We start from the raw sequence: 20613 nt of genomic DNA on the forward strand, positions 1-20613 counted from the left end.
AATGAGTCATTCAGAATTGTTTTGGGTAAAAAGGATCTAGACACCACCTACACGACGGTAATTGCGAACAACCCCACCGATCACGTCCAGGGTAGGAATGTACCATGTATTTACAATATCTTATATTTACAAACTATTTGCTTCTGGCCGCAAAACTCGACATTTAAGATTAAACATATGATGTCATCGTCTGTCTGTCTGTCTGTCTGTCTGTCTGTCTGTCTGTCTGTCTGTCTGTCTGTCTGTCTGTCTGTCTGTCTGTCTGTCTGTCTGTCTGTCTGTCTGTCTGTCTGTCTGTCTGTCTGTCCCTCTTTCCACAAACAGTCTAAATATAAAGCCTTGAGATGGTCACACTGGAAATATGTTTAAGAATGAATTCTAACAAGATGATATGAACAGGTTGAAATACTAGAAGGAATTAATCATTACTACAAACTATTCATGGTTGCTTTGGTGTACAAGGTTCACCTGTAAGCAAACACACCATTACTTATGTCACTCTGTCCAAATTAAAAAGCAAAAACTTGGGTTAGCGTCACTGACATAAAGTCACATTGCCAGGCTTTGCTTGTACAAGTAGCTGGCAGTGTGTTGAAATCACAACGAGGCTTTACTCATATCGTCTTAAGTCTGAGACAAAATAAAGTTGTTGGCTGAAAGCACCATGGCTTTGGACTTGTTTTGCGGTGGCGATGTTGAGTTGGAAGGCATTAACACGGAGCTTGAAACAGAGATCATTCACAACTCTTGCTATGTGGATCTTATACATGGTTGTATTCATATCGTCTACTTCATAGTTGCTTGCATCATTCTCGCTGTCGTCGGTTGTTGTTCTACCACCATACACACTAAAACTATCCAAACCTACCCCGGTCACAATCTACGATGGATTCTCGCAGTTATTCTGTGGTTTGTGTTATTATGTGGACTCGGAGAAGGTATCCTTACAGATGTGACGAGAAATACGGTTACACAGCCTCACCTGTATGTACCCGTCGTATTGGAGTTTATAAATGGATTTGTGTTTCTGATATATTACCATTATCTCGAACGATGGAGACGACCTCATTTAGTTTGGTTCTTGCTGACATACTGGGTATCCGCAGTGGTAGGGGATATGATCAGACTGGTCAATTTAATTCACCAAGATGCCGATACATCTATTCTACGTTTTGATGTAATCATATGTTCATTAGTACTGTATGCTATATTCATCCTAGTTGAGCTGAACTTACTCAGAACTAAGGTAAGAAAACTTATATCCTATTTTATCATTGGGATAGAACATGCAGCAAATATTTAAAAGTATGGAATATTATCAGCAATAGAGCATTCTTGGTGACCTCCTGGGTGTAGGTGACAATGGCTAAGCATTCTTGTATCGATGTGGTGTCAGCTGACGTCACTATTCACGACAACCAGAACAAAGAAACTGAAATGACTGCTGATAAATGTGACACACTATTGACACAATGACAAAATTTTCACAACCTGGTACTCATTTTTCAAAAAGCAAAGGCCTTTCTGACTGTTTGAATAGCAGGCTTGACGAGTAAGCACTATTGGTTGACATGCTCCATATTTACTTTGAATTATTCAAAGCGGTATCAGTTTGACCGATCGCCTTTGGTGAAATTCATGAAAAGGTTAATTGACTACTACACTGACAGTTTTTTTCTACATAAAGTTGCAATTAAAGCCATGCTATAGAGAGTTTATAGTAACACAATTAATTGACATCATGTTTTAGCCCAGTGTTCCTGTGTGCAAGTAGTATTATACTCCATACAATACTCTCAGATTGTTCCCACCGTCCGTCCACAAAAACATAAGGTACCCTTTTGGATACTCTAATGAGCCAAGAAGGCAAACTTCAGCTTTTTAAAAAAAATTGTTCATCTACTCCAAAAAGAAACTTTAGGGGTTTACATGTACACGTAAAATCAAAATGGACGATCTTAGCTATCACTGTGACAATGACTCACAAGATAGGGCAAGATCAAGGAAAGAAAATCATTGTTTCATTTTCTCCCAATAATTTCGATAACAATGAGAATATGCATCAGGCTATAAACAGTGTAAATTCTTCATTTTTCGTAGATATTTAAATGGTGTTATGCGTATCCTTCAGCAAACAGTGATGATTTACAACTCAAGAACATCTACTACATTTATCAATATACTGTATTACTGCGTCGAATTACATTCTCCTGGTTGACTTGGTTGCTGACCCTCGGCTACAAACGACCTCTAGAGATGGAAGATTTGGGAAGTTTACCAGACGAACATACTGTGGCGCAACAACATGTACTATTTCAAAGAGCATATATGGCTGAGAAGGTACAGTTTGATGTGACGATTTCTAGTTCTATTAAAGGACCAATATTTAATATTTTGCAGACTACCTTTTCTCAGTAGTTTCAGTTTCCTTACAACTATCATTTGGATCTTTTATTAAAGTCTTATGTACGGGATGAAATACAAAAGGGGAAGCGCACTGTTGAGTGGCCTAGTGGGCGATGTCCTGTGGTCAGCTGCCGTACAAAATGTCCTTTGGTATGTGACTGTCATTCATTCAGTGCAAATGTCCCAGTCTATGCTGACACAGGATCAGGAGGAGCTGCATACTCAGGGAGCCAGCTTGCTCCAGCATGGTGGCATTGGTGATGTAATGCCAATGATTCGTCGTAGGCAGTGAAGGTGAAAGCCCTCCAGATGGTTCTCTTGCCTGGCATAAGTCATCCATGGTCCACTGCCATACATCAGGGTGCTGAGGACACACGCATGATAAACCTTGAGTTTGGTTCACGGTCAGTTGGTCGTTGTCCCACACTTGCTCAATTAGACCATTGTGATAATGCGCTGGTCGGTTTCCCTGTCGAGCAATAGGTGGCTGGTGATGGTAGAGCCCAGATAGGTGAAGTGGTCAGTGATTTCAAGGACTTCGTTGTCGATGCTGATTGATAATGTGCAGAGACGACCTGACCCATGGCCTTCATTTTCTTGATGCTGATAGTCAAACCAAACTCTCTACAGGCATGGGTAAATTGGTTGATCTGTTGCTGGAGGTCCTCCTCGGTATGCGAGGTCAGGGCAGCATCATCATTTCTCTGATGAGGACTGTGCGAACCTTGGTCTTGGCCCTCAGGCGAGCCAATTTAAACAACTTTTCCGTCACTTCTGGTGTGTAGGTGGATGCCTTGTGCAGGGTATCTGAATGCAAAGTTCAACAGCAAGGAGAAGAAAATGCCAAACAAAGTAGGTGCGAGGACACATCCTTGCTTTACACCACTCCGCATTGTGAAAGGTTTTGAGATTTCCTCATCATAGCTGACTGCACCCTGCATATGTCCTCATGAAAAGAGGTGATAATGCTGAGCTACCATGGTGGGCAACCAATCTTCTTCAGCAGCTGAAACAGACCTCTTCTTCTCACAAGATCGAATGCCTTTGTGAGATCGATAAATGTATAATGGCATCTGTTGTTCACAACATTTTTCTTGGATCTGACATTAAAAGTCATGTCAACTGTGGATCTCTGAGCCCTAAATCCGCACTGGAATTCTGGGTAGATGCGATCGGCAAGGACTTGAAGTCGAGTTAGGATCACTCGGGCGAAGACTATGCCAACAATGTTCAACAGGGAGATACCCCGGCTAGCTGTTAAAGTCGAAGTTTGCACCTTCGTTTTTGTACAGAGTGATGATTTTGGCATTGTGCATGTCCCGAGGTACCTTGCCCTCTCTCCAGCTGAGACAAAGGAGCTCTTGAAGTGGTTCCAGTAAAGCTGGCTTTCCGCATTTGATGATCTCAAGCTGTATGCCATCATCAACCAGCGCTTTCCTACATGTTAGGGCATCAATGGCTCTACTGAGCTCTTCCATGCAGGGTTCATAGTCCAGCTCTTCCGGGACAGGCAGGTCCTCGATAACCTCAAGTGCTTCTTGGGTGATAAAGTTTTCTCTGGAGTAGAGGTCCAGGTAGTGTTTGCCCCAATGTATTATGCCCTTGATACTGCTATTGTGTCTGACCAGGGGCATGAGGCAACAATTCTGGTGAAAATGGCTGCACATCCCCAGTTCTGTTTTTTATTTAATTGTCTTGCTTGCTCCAAAATCCACACACTATGTCCAATGACACTACCTGTCTAATCAGCCATTGTTTCCATCAAAATATATGTACCTGCTCTTAGACTAGTAAATACGCTTTAAACTACATTTCATATGGACTGCTGTGCGCACTACATGTTTTTTTTCTATTGTCCATTTGTAGAAACGTGCCAAGGAGAAGAAAATCACCCCGTCGTTATTGAGATGTATTTTGCATTGTTATGGTAATCAGTCACTTATTACCATTGGTCTTAGAACGCTCAGTGACACCTTCTATATGATTGGTCCTATAGCTCTTGGTGGTTTAGTAGCCTATGCCTCTGAAATTTCCAATGGAGAAACAGTTACAAATCACGTAAGTACATGTATATCCATCCCTCATAACATTCGAAGAAATACTAACTAGTATACATTGGAAGTTGGAAGTCCCCTGTCGGCTTTCGTATATACATGTTATGATTAGTATAGTGTGTCTCCTCCTAGTTGCCTACGAAGGAATGAAAAATGATTACAAGTAACGACTCTAGTGTTGGGTTGGAAGGCGTGTGCTCACAATGTAAGAATACTAATTTTAATTAATACAAAACAGTGGTCGTTAAGTGTATTACCAATATCTAATGTTATTTACGGTAAGATACATGTATGGTAACCTTGGTAACAATTTTTTTCCAGGACAGACAGTATGTCACATTTCAGGAATTTTTCAGCAATGGCTTTGTTTTGGTTGTTGTTATGTTCATTGCGATGGTATTTCGTTTAATTACCTTACAAATAGCATTGTACTATGCTGTTGTGATTGGGATGCACGTCCGCACTGCACTCCAGGTAAGTTAAACTCCAATTAAATGTATTCTATAAAACCTAATCTGTTTAAGACCAATGCTGTAATGTACTATAATTGTGCACCTTTAAAGATAGTGGGGGAAATGACCACTCTTGACTGTACTCCAGTATCATGTTTCCTTATCCGTTCCATATAAGGTAAAACAACAAAGCATTTCAAGACCTCACTCGGAAAATGTTTAGTACTATTAAGTTTCATCACTTGAAGTAACAAATGTACATTCCTTCCATCCTTCCTTCCATCCATCCATCCATCCATCCATCCAGCCATACATTCGTTCATCCATCCATCCGTCCGTCCGTCCGTTCGTTCGTTCATTCATTCATTCATTCATTCATTCATTCATTCATTCATTCATTCATTCATTCATTCATTCATTCATTCATTCATTCATATATGTTTCTGGAAATGGCTTTTTCATAATTAAGATTGACGTTTCATCAATGTAGTCGTTCTACAGGCTATTATGTAAAGAGTTTTGAACTCAAAATACAGTACACTGATCATGAATGGCAAACTTTAAATAAAAGAACGTTATACATTTAGCTAATAAACGTAAAAGGTTTTCCTTCGGTACTTCTTTTTTTCTGGAACTGACGCTCATTAATTCCATCTTGAATTCAACACTGTGCTATCGAATATTGCATGTCAGCACTATGACATCACAAAGAAGACATGTTAATTGAGCAAGACATGATCTCACAGTTTAATTGGTATACTTTCTTATTACAGAAACATGTATATGAGAAGGCTCTACGTTTATCATGTTGGACAATGTCTAGTGGTGAAATGACCATTGGTTTGATCACTAACCATATGTCTACAGATGCTATAGCCGTACAATGGTGGTGGCAGTTTCTAGTGCTTGCGGCCTCAGCTCCATATCTGGTGAAATAATTACTTTATACTTTTTTAAGTCTAGTCTGTGACAAGTCAACGGGATCGCTTTTACACCCAACTGATCACAATATACTAACGCATAGCTTTCTCGTCAGTCAACCAATATTTGTCTAGTAGCTTAATTTTAGAAGTGAATTTAATATATTTTTAGACAAGAGAACGAAACTGCCAAAATTGTAAATATTGAATATTGGTCTATGACAATATTCCTCTTCTTGCCCCCATTCCTTCTTGTTGTAATAGTGATAATTCTATGATGAAATATTTTGAACCAGTCTACCTAAATGATGTCTATCTGCGTACAATATCCTGACGCGTGAAATTAATATGCACTGATCGTTCAATATTGTGCATATACTTGACAGCAATTGAAATAAATTCAACAATATCATTTTAAACAGGTAATATGACCACTTGTAAATGAAAATCAAATCGCGCACCCCGATATCAATAAAAGGTTGTTTATGATAGTTAAGTCATTGAGGCTAAATATTACTCATTTTTGGACGAATTTGAAGAGCATGACATCCACTCGTATGTGTTAATAACTGTAATTGTTTGCTAATTTCTTTCACCAGCTTGTGTTTACAATGGTGTTGTTATACCTAGAAATGGGGTTTGCCGTATTGATTGGAGCATCAATATTTCTCATATCAGTGCCGATACAGTTTTATTGTGCTACAAAAATGTCCGAACTCCAAAAACAAACTATGGTAAATATCCGTCTCTGTTGATTAAGTAATATAGATATTGCGTTTTTAGGTATGGTGCACCGGCATTGGGAATGCCTTACCCGGACTGAAACTCAATGGAGATAATACTTCTATCTGGTTCAGTATTACTTGTTGTTTAATGGTATTAAGGAATGTTTTCATCCTTATAGTATAGCGTATATATGAACATCAATGGAAATTGTGTAGCATTGACTTAGCATGTCATAATCATTGACAAGTGAAGGATCAATCAACAAAGATGAAAGGATAATTGATCTGAGTTTACAGATATTATGCCATTTATTATCTTAAATTTTGTTTCTAAAAGACAGGTTGCAATTCTGCAATGAGCGGTCCGATCATTTCTACAATTATAACATTACAATAATTGCCTTATTAGGTGTTCAGTTGGCAAAATGTCATACAATTTGATCGTGCAATCAACACAAGAGCTGGAAAGCAAATGGAAATGGAAATGGAAATGCACCGGGCATGTCACAAATAAGCAATAATACAGAATTAGAAATAATCGAATGAGTTAGAAATTTTAAGTATCCACTATTTGCTAGTCAACTCAAGTCAGGATGTGAAAACACAAATTTGGAGAACTCGGTACTTCTAACTATACGACGTTACCCCTTTATTTCATAGAGATTTGCAGACGACAGATTGAAGAAGTCAAATGAAGTTCTCCAAGGAATAAAATTGCTGAAGCTCTATGGATGGGAATATATATTTTGTGGTAGAATTGAAAGTGTTCGAGTAAAGGAAATAAATCAAATGATGAAAATTGGCATCATATCAATAGTGACACGTAAGTAAAGACTCAGTCCACGACTAGCTCTTTCTATAGCTCCGACAGACAGATGCTTTTAACAGGTACTGGGCCTTATACTTATTTATTTATTTAGTTAGTTATTTTAATGGAAGACCCATTTACAGGCTCCTAAAAATGAAAAATTCCAGAAAATGACAAGAATACAAAACACACAAATATGTCAAATTGCCAGTAATTAGCATACTTATTCCACCCTTCATTTCTTTTCCCAAAAGTCGCAAAATATAATATTTTGGGTGTATATTGTATATGCAAGTATTCTTACTTAAGGTAAAGGGACGAATTTCACTGAAAATTAAACTGTTCAATCTCTCCAAACTTTGCCATTTGGAAGCTTACTTTTAAACCTTAAGAAATTTGGGTTTCATCACCTTGTTTTCAAGGAAATCGGCAATAATTTATTTTGCCAGAGTTAGCCTAGTATTCGGTGGCCATATTGGATTGTAAATGGTTTAATTTTGAAAATATTTTGATCAGAACTTTAGAAAAATTAGTACGGTGACCCTTGTGTTTTTGTCTTCATCAAGTTGTAAATGAGAATAGGTTGGAGTTTTCTTGAACAAAGTAACAGCATAACTTTAGAGTGTTTATTTCCAGGCGTATTCAAAGTATTAAACATGTTATGGGATGAGTTCCATATTTTTGTGCACACCTTTATTCAAGGCAAAAGAAAACTGCAATCTACCAATTGTTATCTTCTGGCACTCACGTTTAGCAAATTTAAAGTATTAATAATAATTATTTAAATCACCGATTTTAGTTCGTTTTTCTTTTGTTGTAGGCGTAGTTTCGGAAGGAACACCTATTCTGATGACACTGGTCGTGAGTATTATAATAAAATTACCACCACCAGCACCACCACCATCACCACCACCCTTGTTATCGTCTTACCCCCTCCTCTTCGCCACCATGACCACCACCACACCAGCACCACCCCCATCACCATCACCACTACCACACCACCATCGCCACCACCACCATCACCATCGCCATCACCATCAACACCACCACCACCACCACCACCACCACCACCACCACCACCACCATCGCCATTATTATTAGATTATTGTCATTATTATTTATTCTATTTTTCTTCTTTTCCAGTCGTTTGCTTTATATTCCTTGATGACTGGTCAGTTGTTTACACCTGAGATAGCCTTTTCATCACTTGCATTGTTCAATTCATTACGAATTCCACTAATACAAATACCTCTGATTATGAATGTGACGGTCAACGCGTATGTCAGTATCCAAAGACTTAACCAGTTCTTCATAGCCGTTGAAATCGAGGATCGCAACGATGGTAGGCCACCTAGGATCACTGGTATCGATCAAACCAATCGTGGTACGATGTCGGCACGCATAGTAAGTACTCTGAGAAGCTAAGTAGTTTGAGTATCTACTACTACGATGTACTTTTAGACGAGTACCAGAATAGTGACAATGTTATCTTTAACACTCAGGTGGACACACTTTGGATTTGAATTTTTCAATGCAAGACTATACGAATTTGACTTAAGTATGCCATGGATATACGGTTAAAATGTAATCCTTACTTGAGTGTGGCAGACGAAAGCAATCACGTTTGTTGTATGTAGTAACATAAATTTGAAAATTGCAATTGGTTCATTGAATTTCGTAAATTCAATAGTATGCACAATACAGCAAGTTGATCCCATTGTTATAAATTTCTACAGTAGGCTTTTTTATTTATTGTTAAATGCTACTCACGTTTCATTCTTTTTACCTCTTGTTCAACAAATGATTATATTGTTTCAGGTTGATCGCGTGGAATATAGCAAAAATAATGACAATTCTAACAAACATCATCCATCAAAAAGTGCTAGCACAGACAGTCTTTTGAAAACGGATACTGTGAAACATATAGCATATGGTACCTTTGAAGAAAGTCTCCCTATTATTGATGTAAGAAACCTTCCTCAAGATGTAGCTATTAAGGTGAGAAAACCCAATAATGAAAAAATACACACAAGAATTTTAAATATTTTGAAATGCGGAGTACGTGACCAAATGGATAGAAACATGTTTCGTTCACGTTGGGGTGTTCTTTTTATATAATAGCAAGACCCACTATTGATTTGAAGATTGCAAGGAAAAGCTGACAATTCAGTATATTCGTCGCACTATTGTGAAAAACCTTAAATTCACTAAGATTCTGTATTTGCTTACTTTTCGATCGTGTATCTTTTTAGATAGAAAATGGAAATTTCAGTTGGGACATTGACGGAGACGTTCCAACTTTATCAGACATAAATATTGAATTCCCAGCAGGTAACGTTATGTAATGAATTTCAGCCAATGGTTTGATGTTCTTTGAAGTGCATCATTTCGAATACGAAGATCACTAATATGTAGAAATTAAACTGAAACTAGTATGCTGTAAATTTATGATGCCTTTTGCAAATATTTTCAATGTATACTATCGTGATGGTCCGAGCAAGTTTGTCATAATACCTCAGAAAACGAGAAGCGTGACACTATATGAAAATGATCGAATGTAACAGTTTTATGATGATAATGTCTCACGAATATGTACTTTATAAAAATATAATAAAATATCTGTTTTGAATGTGTGAATTAATTAATATTACAAATGTATATGTCACGTCTTAAAAAATAAATATGGAAAAATTCAACCGTACTATTACAACACAACAGACACTTTCTTAAAAATCATTTATCTATTTATTTTAATCGAATTGTTGGACCATTTCAGGAAAGTTAACTATGGTGATAGGTCTGGTTGGCAGTGGTAAGTCATCTTTGTTGTCTGCTATCTTGGGAGAAATGACCACTATCTCGGGATCAGTGCTCTTCAATAAGTAAGTTGCCTAAATGTCACTTCTGTCTTTACCACGACTTACCGTCCGCCACATATCCATGTTGCGTTTATTCATTCCAGTTACGTTGAGAATCGGGATGTTTTTTCCTTGTACATTTGTAGGTGTAACACTGTAATTGTAACGTGTTAATGTTTGTACCTCGTGGGTACTTAATACACAGCGACCCCGGGATGGTATTTCTTATCGATTCTGAATATCGTCATTTTTTTATTAAAGAGCTATTAAATTTAATAATAAGTATAGCGTGACGCTCTAATGCAAAAAGACAACATCTCGTACTGAATTGAAAACTACCGTATGCAGGAAAATACGTTCAGTGCACATAACAAGGCATCGGACAGGAACAATGTAAAAGAGATGCCAGTGATAGGTTTATACAACGTAATCCCGGTAAATGGCACAACGAATCAGCATAATGAGCAAACAAATGTTTCTCTCCATGTTACTCAACAGAGAAAAATGTAATGTTTCATATGGTGCACAAAGACCATGGCTTCAAAATGCGACTCTACGAGAAAATGTGTTATTCGGTGAAGAATACATCGTCGAAAGGTATTGGAACTCTACTTGTTAAGTATTTGTCGTCGCTTAGGGAAACACCCATCTCCTCTAGAGCTCTCGACAGATTGCTTCGATGTTTTAAATCTACACTAGCTGCAACTGGGACATTTTTTCAGATAGGATATGCTCACTAATTTGGTCAATAACTTATTAACAGATTGTATCTGTTTATTAGTGGTCAATATTACCTGTAGGTAGTGTAGTGGCAAGTTGAACTGATAAAGGGCAGTAAACTCTAATTGACGGATATCTCTGAACTATATTTCAGATACCAATATGTGCTGGAGGCATGCGCCTTACAACCTGATTTAGAAATTCTACCAGCTGGTGACATGACAGAGATTGGTGAAAAGGGTATCAACCTCAGTGGAGGACAGAAACAACGAGTTAGCATAGCTAGAACTCTGTACAGCAAAACTGATATAGTGATTTTGGTAAGTCAAACAGCATGGTGTTGTTTTCACTTCTTCCACAATATTTAACTTTTCCGCAAATACATAATATACAGTGTATAGCATAATCCCAAAGTTACTAATATACCAATCGGAACATTAACACTAAAAGTCATATTAGCTAAACTATCACAGGTTTGACTGTGTACACGAATTGTTTCCCATTTTTCAGTATAATCTAAGCTTTAACATGAACTGCTAAAAGTTACTATCATATTAGTAGGTCCTCTCGATTTTAAAATATTCCACCTGGACATCTATGGAAATGAAATGAAATCTTTCTCCTGTGGATATCTTCCAGGATGACCCCTTGTCTGCTCTGGATGTTCACGTTGGCGCACATGTTATGCAAGAAGGAATTATCAATTTCCTCCTAAAAGAAAACCGAACTGTTATATTGGTATCTCACCATTTACAGTATATGTCCTACGCAAGTAAGGTATGTCTTTATGTTATTATGAAGGATATCCATTAAACAAAATTACCTCTGCGTGTCGATACAACCATAACCTAAAATCAGGGCTAGGATGCTGGAATGGGCCTTTAGGCTGGGCTACTGGACTGCTCGGCTGGCCCATGTCGTTGTGCTGGGATCCTTGGTTAGGCCATTGTACTCGGCTATGGTTATGGAATATTCATGAATGTTCAGTGTGCATCAATGAGATCCATGAGACAATCATGAAATGGCTCTCCATAACTCAGAGTTTATGGAAACACGTTTCTTTCTCCTTCCTTTATAAATGTAAGCATCAGAAGGAAAACAATCCTTATCATATCGGTATGTGCTTTTTAATGTCTAGTTCCATTTCGTTTTACAAGAGCCCAGCCCAAAGGCCCAGTAAAAGAGACCAGTCCAGGTGTAGGATATACTGTAAATGCACGAGTCTAATGTTTAACCGTCGTAATCGATAAGAATCAGTTAGAAAGTATGATAGTGTACATACGTTCACTCGTACTTCCTATAGGTTATAGCAATGGATAATGGGAGAGTACTAAGACAAGGCGATGTCAATGAAATCTCAGAAGCCGATCCAGATTTATATATACAATGGCAGAAAACCTTCACTTCAATCAGTGAATCAGATGCAGCAAGTGAAGCTGAACAAGATTCTACGATAGAAATCGAAATTCCAAACAGAACTATCTCGTTAAAATCTGACTCAACGTTTGATGAGCGTAAGTTGTAAAACATACTATCATGTAGCATTTAAGATTTAATACACGAAGAGCTAGAAAGGCATTTCATAACCAAAGAATGACTGCAATGTTATTATTGTTCGTTAGTTTGCTCTAAAGGCAAAGGACCTCAATTGTAATTACAAATGACTTTATACAGTGCTAAAGGAATTTGAAAACAATGCTCAGTTCTAAATGTATATGTCTTATGTACCGATTTGGTCAACACAGTGAAAAAACACACCTCAACTTGTAAGTACAACTGTGCATGCATTAACTGATTTTTCTGCCTCAAGCCTTTCATTTTTTTCTGAATAAAATAAAGCTCATTTTTTTTTCACGACAAACTGCATAAAAGAAATAGCTTGTAATTGCTTTTCAGCAATTAGTTTGTATATAATTAGTATCAGTTTGTCCCATCTCCACAAATATACAAAAACATCGTGAAAGTAGAGTTCTACTATTTCGTAGGATAAGTATGACAGAATATTCTTCCTCAACAGAAACTGGCGGATTGATACAGGAAGAAGAACGAGAACGAGGCTCAGTGTCATGGCTTGTCTATTTGGCGTATGGAAAAGCTATGCGAATATCAATGGTGTTTTTAACTCTTCTATTGTATAGCGGGAGAGCTGCTGTGAAAATGTGGACAGATTTCTGGCTGTCCGATTGGTCTGAAGCTAATACAGAGTTTTTGAATTCGACTGCACAGGTACATGTATACTCTTTACATTTACAAAACATAAGTCCTTCCTTGCATAGTAAATTTTATGGGAAGTATACCGTATGCCACCAATAGTGTGAATTGGATTTATAGCGTTCAAAATGAAATAAAGTCATTCTACATGGCTAAATGAGGCAAGCTGAGGCCAACTCCTGTATTAGGAATCAATGTTTAAACTTGACCTCCCGTTCAAAATGTGAGATGAATGAAACATGGCAATATTTGACAAATCATTACCACATAGTTTGTTGTTAAAGAAGTTGAGTTTATCATTTATACAGGCTGATGCACAGTTAGACTACTATTTGAGAGGTTATACCTGGTTATCTATATCGTATGTAATCCTAACTGGCTTTGCAGCAGGCGTCCAAATTTTAACCTCCATCCAGGCTGCCAAGCGTCTCCATATCGGCTTACTGCGCAACATTATCAAGGCACCAATGAGATTCTTCGACACAACGCCAATCGGCCGTGTACTCAACAGATTCTCAAATGACACCCAGACCATCGACCAGGTATACATTGCAACTTTTAAGGAATGAAAGCCTGTCCCAATTACATGCATGCTACATGTTACTAAATCTGAACTTGTCCTCTATGTAGTTTTTGATCTCTAGAAAGCACGCCGAATCCTTCTCAATATCTATATTTCCGTTTTCTGTCTAATTAAATATCGATGCCAGGCTACTTGCAATATGACATGACATTGTCATTCTTTCAATGAAAATAGTTTATTTTTTATCGTTATTTTAAACTACAAATGATGGCCAACGGATTTAGTTTAATTATTAACCAATGCAACAAACGAATACATCACTATTGAAATTGAAATAAATAGAAATGTTCTTCATGGTCATATCTGTTGTGGTCAGATTATTATTTTCATTTTGTTTTATTTCAGAGACTATGGCAGACACTTGAACAAATATGTAATTCTGGGTTCATGTTGTTCTCCGCCTTAGTGGTAAATGTAGTAGTCGTTCCGATATTTACTGTATTTGTCATTCCTATGTTTGTACCCTTTGTAATAATCGTCAAATTCTTCATTGCGTCCTTCAGGTAATAACAGTAAGAGTATGTCCATAATATCTCAAGTCTAACTAAGTTAAACAGCTTTCAGTTCTTGTTACTGCATTCAGTATTAATGTTAAGTCTGTAATTTGAGTCTGTTGATCATTGCATGCATGCGAAAGCGTATATGATAAGAACAAATGATTGTCCACACAACGTTTATAAATATAATTAATTTCTTTCAGTAACATTCATTACTAATACTCGTACGAACTTCAATTAGAAAGTCAACTTTGAACTTCGGATTTGCTGGGAAGTTATTTAAAAAATAATATATTCATAAATTACGTAAACTATGTATGCTCCCCGGGGAGTTGAGGAAGACTAAAGGGCCGTAGTGCTGTTCTGATCCGAGCCAGGGGTAATAATTGTAAAGCGCTTTGAGCACGGAGTGGGAAAGCGCTATATAAGAACCCAACATTATTATTATTATTATTATACATATGCACGTATCGAATTCGTTATTTTCAGAGAACTTCAAAGGTGTGAAAGTGTAACCCGATCACCAGTTCTTGCTTGTTTCTCTGAAACACTGGGTGGCTTATCAACAATACGTGCTTACAGGTAATGGTATTACTTATAGTTGTATCGTACTTCGCCCAATGACCTGGGACGTATTTTTTCAAATAACCCATGTCACTATAATAAAATAATCCAAATCTACTACTAGTATCACCCAAATCACACATCTGTGGTGCGGTCATTTTCATATGAACAATTTCCCAATTTAGTCTGCAAGATACGGACATTCATCCAGCACTCTGGTTGATAAAACTGATAGGGCTGAACAACATGACGTATCTTATAAGCTATTTCCCAACCAGACATCAAAAGTAATATCCCCATCAGAAGCGATCGGTTTAGCAGATGTTGACTTTGAGTCGTTTACACAGGTAGACAGACAGACAGACAGACAGACAGACAGACAGACAGACAGACAGACGGACAAACAAACAAACACGGCCATCCCTACAGGACGACTGAACATGAGTTTAGTTATGCTACAAACGGGGAAATGAAATACTAGATTGCGTATTGTGGATGTAGTAGTGAACCACTGAGTCAGTTGGCGAGATATAAGCCAAATAAAGTATTAATTTGTCAATATGTTTCAATCTTGTAGGCAGGAAGGCAAGTTCAGGGAAAAGATGTTGAGGAGAATGGATTTTAACAACGTGGCGTATTTGTATCTAATGACTGTGGCCATTTGGGTTTCGATAAGGATGGTGAGGGTATTTTACTCATAGTTGATAATTTCCGAGTTTTGGCTATGACTGTTGTGAAGTTTTTAAACCCTATTGTAGCAATAAAAACACAAAATGTATGTACAGGTATGTGTATATAACGGAAATTTCAAGTATAAAGTGAAGCATGTTAATAATCGATGAAGTTACACACGTGTGCCTTTCGCAACTGGGGAAGTAATCGGGGTGTTTGTAGTGGTAGTAGACACGAGAGTATACATTATTGTCGTCGTAACATACGGGCATCGTCGTAAACCGCAGCCACTTTTACAGCACCGACCAAGCCGCACAGCGGAAGAAATAACAGCTCTGGTTTACGAGAATGCATATGGGGTGGGGTGGTGAGTGGTGATTATTCATTTATTTGTAAATGACAATCATATAACATCACTGGTTACATTTTACTACACCCCAGGAATTGATTGCCGCCATTATTGTGTTTCTGTCTGGTATGATAACACTTCTGTCCTGTGTTCTTGGTGAACTCGACCCAAGTTTGGTTGGATTAGCCGTCACGTACTCATTAATGGTAAGAAGAACCTTGTTATTAAATACACTAAAAATACTATAGGTGGTCATACTGTACTGTACTTTTCTTTTACACCAACATTTCTCAAATCTGAGCCGTAAAGTAGGATTGTTTTCTAATAGTTAGGTCCAGAGCACAAATAGTAGGTTCTAGTGCAAAGGCAACCAGTAAAATATATAATGCAATATGGGCCATGATATCATCTTTGTAAAGCAGGCTAATTTTGTTATGCTGAAAGTACACAGTGCAGATCTATGGTGTGTAGGAAATGTAGGTGCATACATTATAACCAAGGTAACGATATTAGAGAATGATAATTTTTGATAAAAAAGGTGTAAACATTTGAAGTGGATCTTTTGTTGCCTTGCCCTGTAAAAAAATAGTGGATTGTAAGGACACAGATGGCAATTCATCACTGTTATAGGCATAGTAGTATAGGTAGTAATGGTCATCTGAGAGATACTTAGTGTTGAATTCAACGAATGTTATTGACAGATCATTACATGAAATGTACCTGTTTACAAATGTATCTGATTTACAACACCAATGCTTAGTGCCAACAGATCTTCAGATATACCAAATAATTAGTCTATAAGTACTCAACTTTTTCTTTTCCTTTGAATATTTAAAGTAATGAAATATATTTCTTGTAAATTTCAGATTTCACAAACCCTATTCTGGTTTTCAAGATTGACGGCAGACACTGAAATGCACATGAATTCTGTTGAGAGAGTTGTACATTATACACACATTGAGTCTGAGCAGTATGAGGGTAATTTAAGATGTCGTCTTCAACGCTTCTATATTTTTAACTTTCTCCACTTACATATTCAAATATTAAGCGTGAATTATGTATTTTTGTATTATGTTGTTGAATAACGCAAGTCTGTTGCATTAGGAAAAAAAGTCGTTTAGTAGTTAGTATGGCATCTCTATTAAACCAATTATTATACTTATATCGTCTACTCTGAAGTTCCCTCAAATTTTATGCTCATTCTTACTAAGGAAATTTACTCTGGCATAGGTATTCAGTCACCGTCCAATTTACAGTTCAAAATTATTTAAGTTATGTCTTCAGTTTTCTTTATGTTTAGTCGGTACCATCCAAATGACCAATTCTCAATGTACATATATTTAAGTTATACATAGATAGTAATCAGTAGTATGCATTCTCTACTAGGCATTCAATCAGCCCCATCTAATTGGCCAGACAAAGGTGAGGTCATGATTGAGAATCTCAGTGTGAGATATGCTGCTGACCTAGAGAATGTCTTGGACAACATCAATTTGCATTTTATGCCTGGACAAAAGGTAATTATTCCTGTAAAGTAAATTCAACAGAAAATACAACTTCGTGTGTGTCTGCAAGCCTTTTAGGCAGTTACTTACTTATTGAAATGTTATGTGTTAAATATTGTTGACGAAAGTGTGTTACAATTAGTTTTTGTCCTCATAAATTACATATATTACCATACCTTTCATTTAGTGTAACGCCTTTCTACTTCAATCTATTAGATTGGTATTTGTGGACGTACCGGAAGTGGCAAGTCGTCTTTAATGCTAGCTCTATTTAGAATCATCGATACATGTAATGGTATGTGTACTTATTCATTACGCTTTTGAAAAGAGGTATTAATTTACATGCACGTATTTTCTTAGCTGTATTATCGATTCCAGCGATATATAACTTTTTAATTCCGAATAACAATTTTATTTACATGTATAACTCCACCATGCAATGTCCCATTCCGTAAGGCAGAAATGTATTTGGTAACACCATTGCTTTAGTATTTTGCATGTTTTAAGAACTAACATCGGTGTCTTATCTGTATAGGTAGGATTGTCATGGACGGTGTCGACATTTCCCATATTCCACTGCAAACACTCCGAAGTAGACTTGCTATTATACCACAAGATCCTGTACTGTTTGCCGGCACTATTAGGTAGGAATCCAGTATCTATAGCAAAGATAGAATTGCAAATTTGTAACTTAGGCCAACAGTTAAATGAATAATATGTTTGTAATTCTTTCTGAAACGAAAACAAGAATAGAAAGAAATAATATCAATGTCTCTTTTTTTGTTTCTAAGGGCATGGTTTATGATTCTGGTATTGTTTTTGCTGCATCACTGTGTGTGTGTGTGTGTGTGTGTGTGTGTGTGTGTGTGTGTGTGTGTGTGTGTGCGTGTGCGCGAGCGTGTAATGTTTTCGAAATAATCGAAATAACAGGAGAAAAGGTGTAATGAACTCAAAAGTACATATCTGGAAAGAAAATAATGGCACAAAAAACTTGTACATTTTGTATTTTGTAGATTCAATTTAGATCCTGAATGCATTAGATCTGACGATGACTTGTGGAATGCTCTAGAAATAGCCCAGCTGAAAACAACCGTTTCTGATTTATCCCTGCAACTGGGTAGGTATACACGAAAAATTCATCTTTACACTATTTGAAACAGCTTTCTAATATGATTTACTTTACTTAATACAGCTTGACTTTTTTCGTCGCAATTTGTTGTCTTTATCAATATATAGAATCTCTGACCACTAAATAGGTCTATTTAGTGGTCTGAGATAGAATACACAAAAAACGTATGCTGGTCACATTCTGTTTCATTGCGTAGATTCTGAAGTCTCCGAGGATGGAGAGAATTTTAGTCTTGGCCAAAGACAATTATTTTGCTTGGCTAGAGCTTTTCTCAGACATGCCAGGATTCTGATTATGGATGAAGCTACAGCGTCTATTGATATGAAAACAGTAAGTGAAATATTAGGTACTCTATTTTATGGTATATAAAGTTACGCTGTCTTTTCTTAAAAGAACAATGAGCGTGTCTTTACTCGATAACCCTATCAAGCACAACAAAACCGTAATAATACATTGATATAGCAAAAAGACTTGTAATGTATGACTTTGATGTGTCTCCTTTTCTTTATTTTACTATTTCTAGGATGCTATTCTACAGAATGTGATATCAACTGCATTCTCTGACCGAACTGTACTCACAATAGCGGTAAGCAATTATATTTGGGACCTTGATTTAAAAGTTTCCACATTAGCTCAAAGGAATTTCGAAAATCCATAGCTCATATTACGAATATTACGACAATATATGGCTGATAAATTGTGAGAGGGAAACTGAACTCAACAGAACAAAGTTGTGACAGATTGAAAGTTTACGTATTACCATTGGGCGTTTGAAACCAGGTTAATATATATCTGACTTTTCTTATTTTGTCCACAGCATCGAATTTCTACTATTTTGGATTCAGACATGGTATTGGTACTCAGTGATGGCCATGTTGTAGAGTATGATACACCAGAGAATCTACTCAAGAATGACGATGATAGCATGTTTTCATCGCTCGTCCATGGAAGCAAATAATGACTATGCAATGTCGAATATAACGTTGGCCGATCGCCACTTTCTATGCGATAGTATTAGAACTGGTACGTGCGTAATAAAAAGTATATTTAGCCAAGACTCCTAGAAATATTCTCAGAAATGTATCTACTTTTATGTAAACAGAAACTAAATATAACAAGACACTCGGCAGAGAATTCGCCTCCATCATTGCTCATGTAACAGTACTAAGTTCTTTAATATCAAGACATACACTCAAACAACCAAAGAATAGCATCTTGAATGGTTGAAATTGAAGTTAATGTGAAGGCAAGACGTTGCATTATTCAATTTGTTTAATTCTCTAAGTTTTGAGAAGGAAGTCTGTGTTTAGGTTAATTTTTGTTACGTCTTATTCAAAACTGTTTGATTAATAGTGATGTTTGTGGGGCTTACTGGTTGAAGGTTTTACATTATTTTGTTGTTTTAAAATACTCACTATAATATTATGTTGTTTGTATTTTTGATGTTGAATGTGTAATATTCAAATTGTTTTGTGATGTGTTTTAGTTATACCCTGGACTAAGCGCTAGCGACTGTAATATTTAGTGGAGTCATGATGGGTGAATGGGTTAGAGTGGCCGGCTTGGAATCTGCAGGTTGCAGTTTCGAGCCCCATCGCTACCATTTGTTTCCGAGTGGCTATAGTCCTTGATCAAGATTTGAACCACTATTGTACCTCAGACAACCCAGCTGTATAATTGGAGACCTGGTAGGATATAGGTTGCAATGTGAATGCTTTAATCCTATGCGCTTAGGATGGCTGCAATGGACTGTATGCTCCCGAGGGAGTTGAGGAAGTATAAAGGACCGCTGTGCCGCTATAGATCCATACCCGGGGTAATAATTGTAAAGTGCTTTGAGCACAAAGTGGGAAAGCGCTATTATATGAAATTAACATTATTACATTTTTATAAAATTTTCATCAATATAATAATAATTTATCAGATGTAGACTGATCGCGTAAGCAACCCATACGTCTGTTTCTCGAGGGACTGCGCGTCACCCCAATATAGTCTATCCTGAGTGCAGGACCCAAGGGAAAACAGTCTGCATTGGGGTGACAGGTCCGAGGGAAACTGACGTATGATGTTGTTGAACGAGTAAGATCAATCAACATGTGTTTTGCAACGCACCACATCATTACCAGCGTTGTATGTCTGACCTAAAAATTCAACAGTACA

General features: G+C 37.1%; 1 protein-coding gene across 1 annotated transcript; it reads left to right on the top strand.

Moving 5' to 3' along the window:
• The first annotated feature begins 664 nt into the window (after positions 1-664).
• LOC144453714 (ATP-binding cassette sub-family C member 9-like) lies at positions 665-19712 on the top strand. Its single transcript, XM_078145088.1, has 31 exons — positions 665-1246; positions 2101-2340; positions 3192-3258; positions 3889-4055; positions 4273-4464; positions 5686-5841; positions 6432-6566; positions 7218-7380; positions 8186-8226; positions 8509-8769; positions 9184-9363; positions 9618-9696; positions 10142-10247; positions 10722-10820; positions 11098-11263; positions 11583-11720; positions 12247-12428; positions 12929-13169; positions 13463-13696; positions 14083-14240; positions 14724-14816; positions 15376-15478; positions 15912-16025; positions 16686-16809; positions 17218-17336; positions 17541-17619; positions 17860-17968; positions 18338-18441; positions 18650-18783; positions 18977-19039; positions 19271-19712. The coding sequence occupies exons 1-31, from the start codon at positions 665-667 to the stop codon at positions 19409-19411; spliced, it is 4770 nt and encodes a 1589-aa protein (XP_078001214.1). The 3' UTR covers positions 19412-19712.
• The last annotated feature ends 901 nt before the right edge of the window (positions 19713-20613 follow it).

The sequence above is a fragment of the Glandiceps talaboti genome, chromosome 1, assembly GCF_964340395.1.
Source record: "Glandiceps talaboti chromosome 1, keGlaTala1.1, whole genome shotgun sequence".
NCBI lineage: Eukaryota > Metazoa > Hemichordata > Enteropneusta > Spengelidae > Glandiceps > Glandiceps talaboti.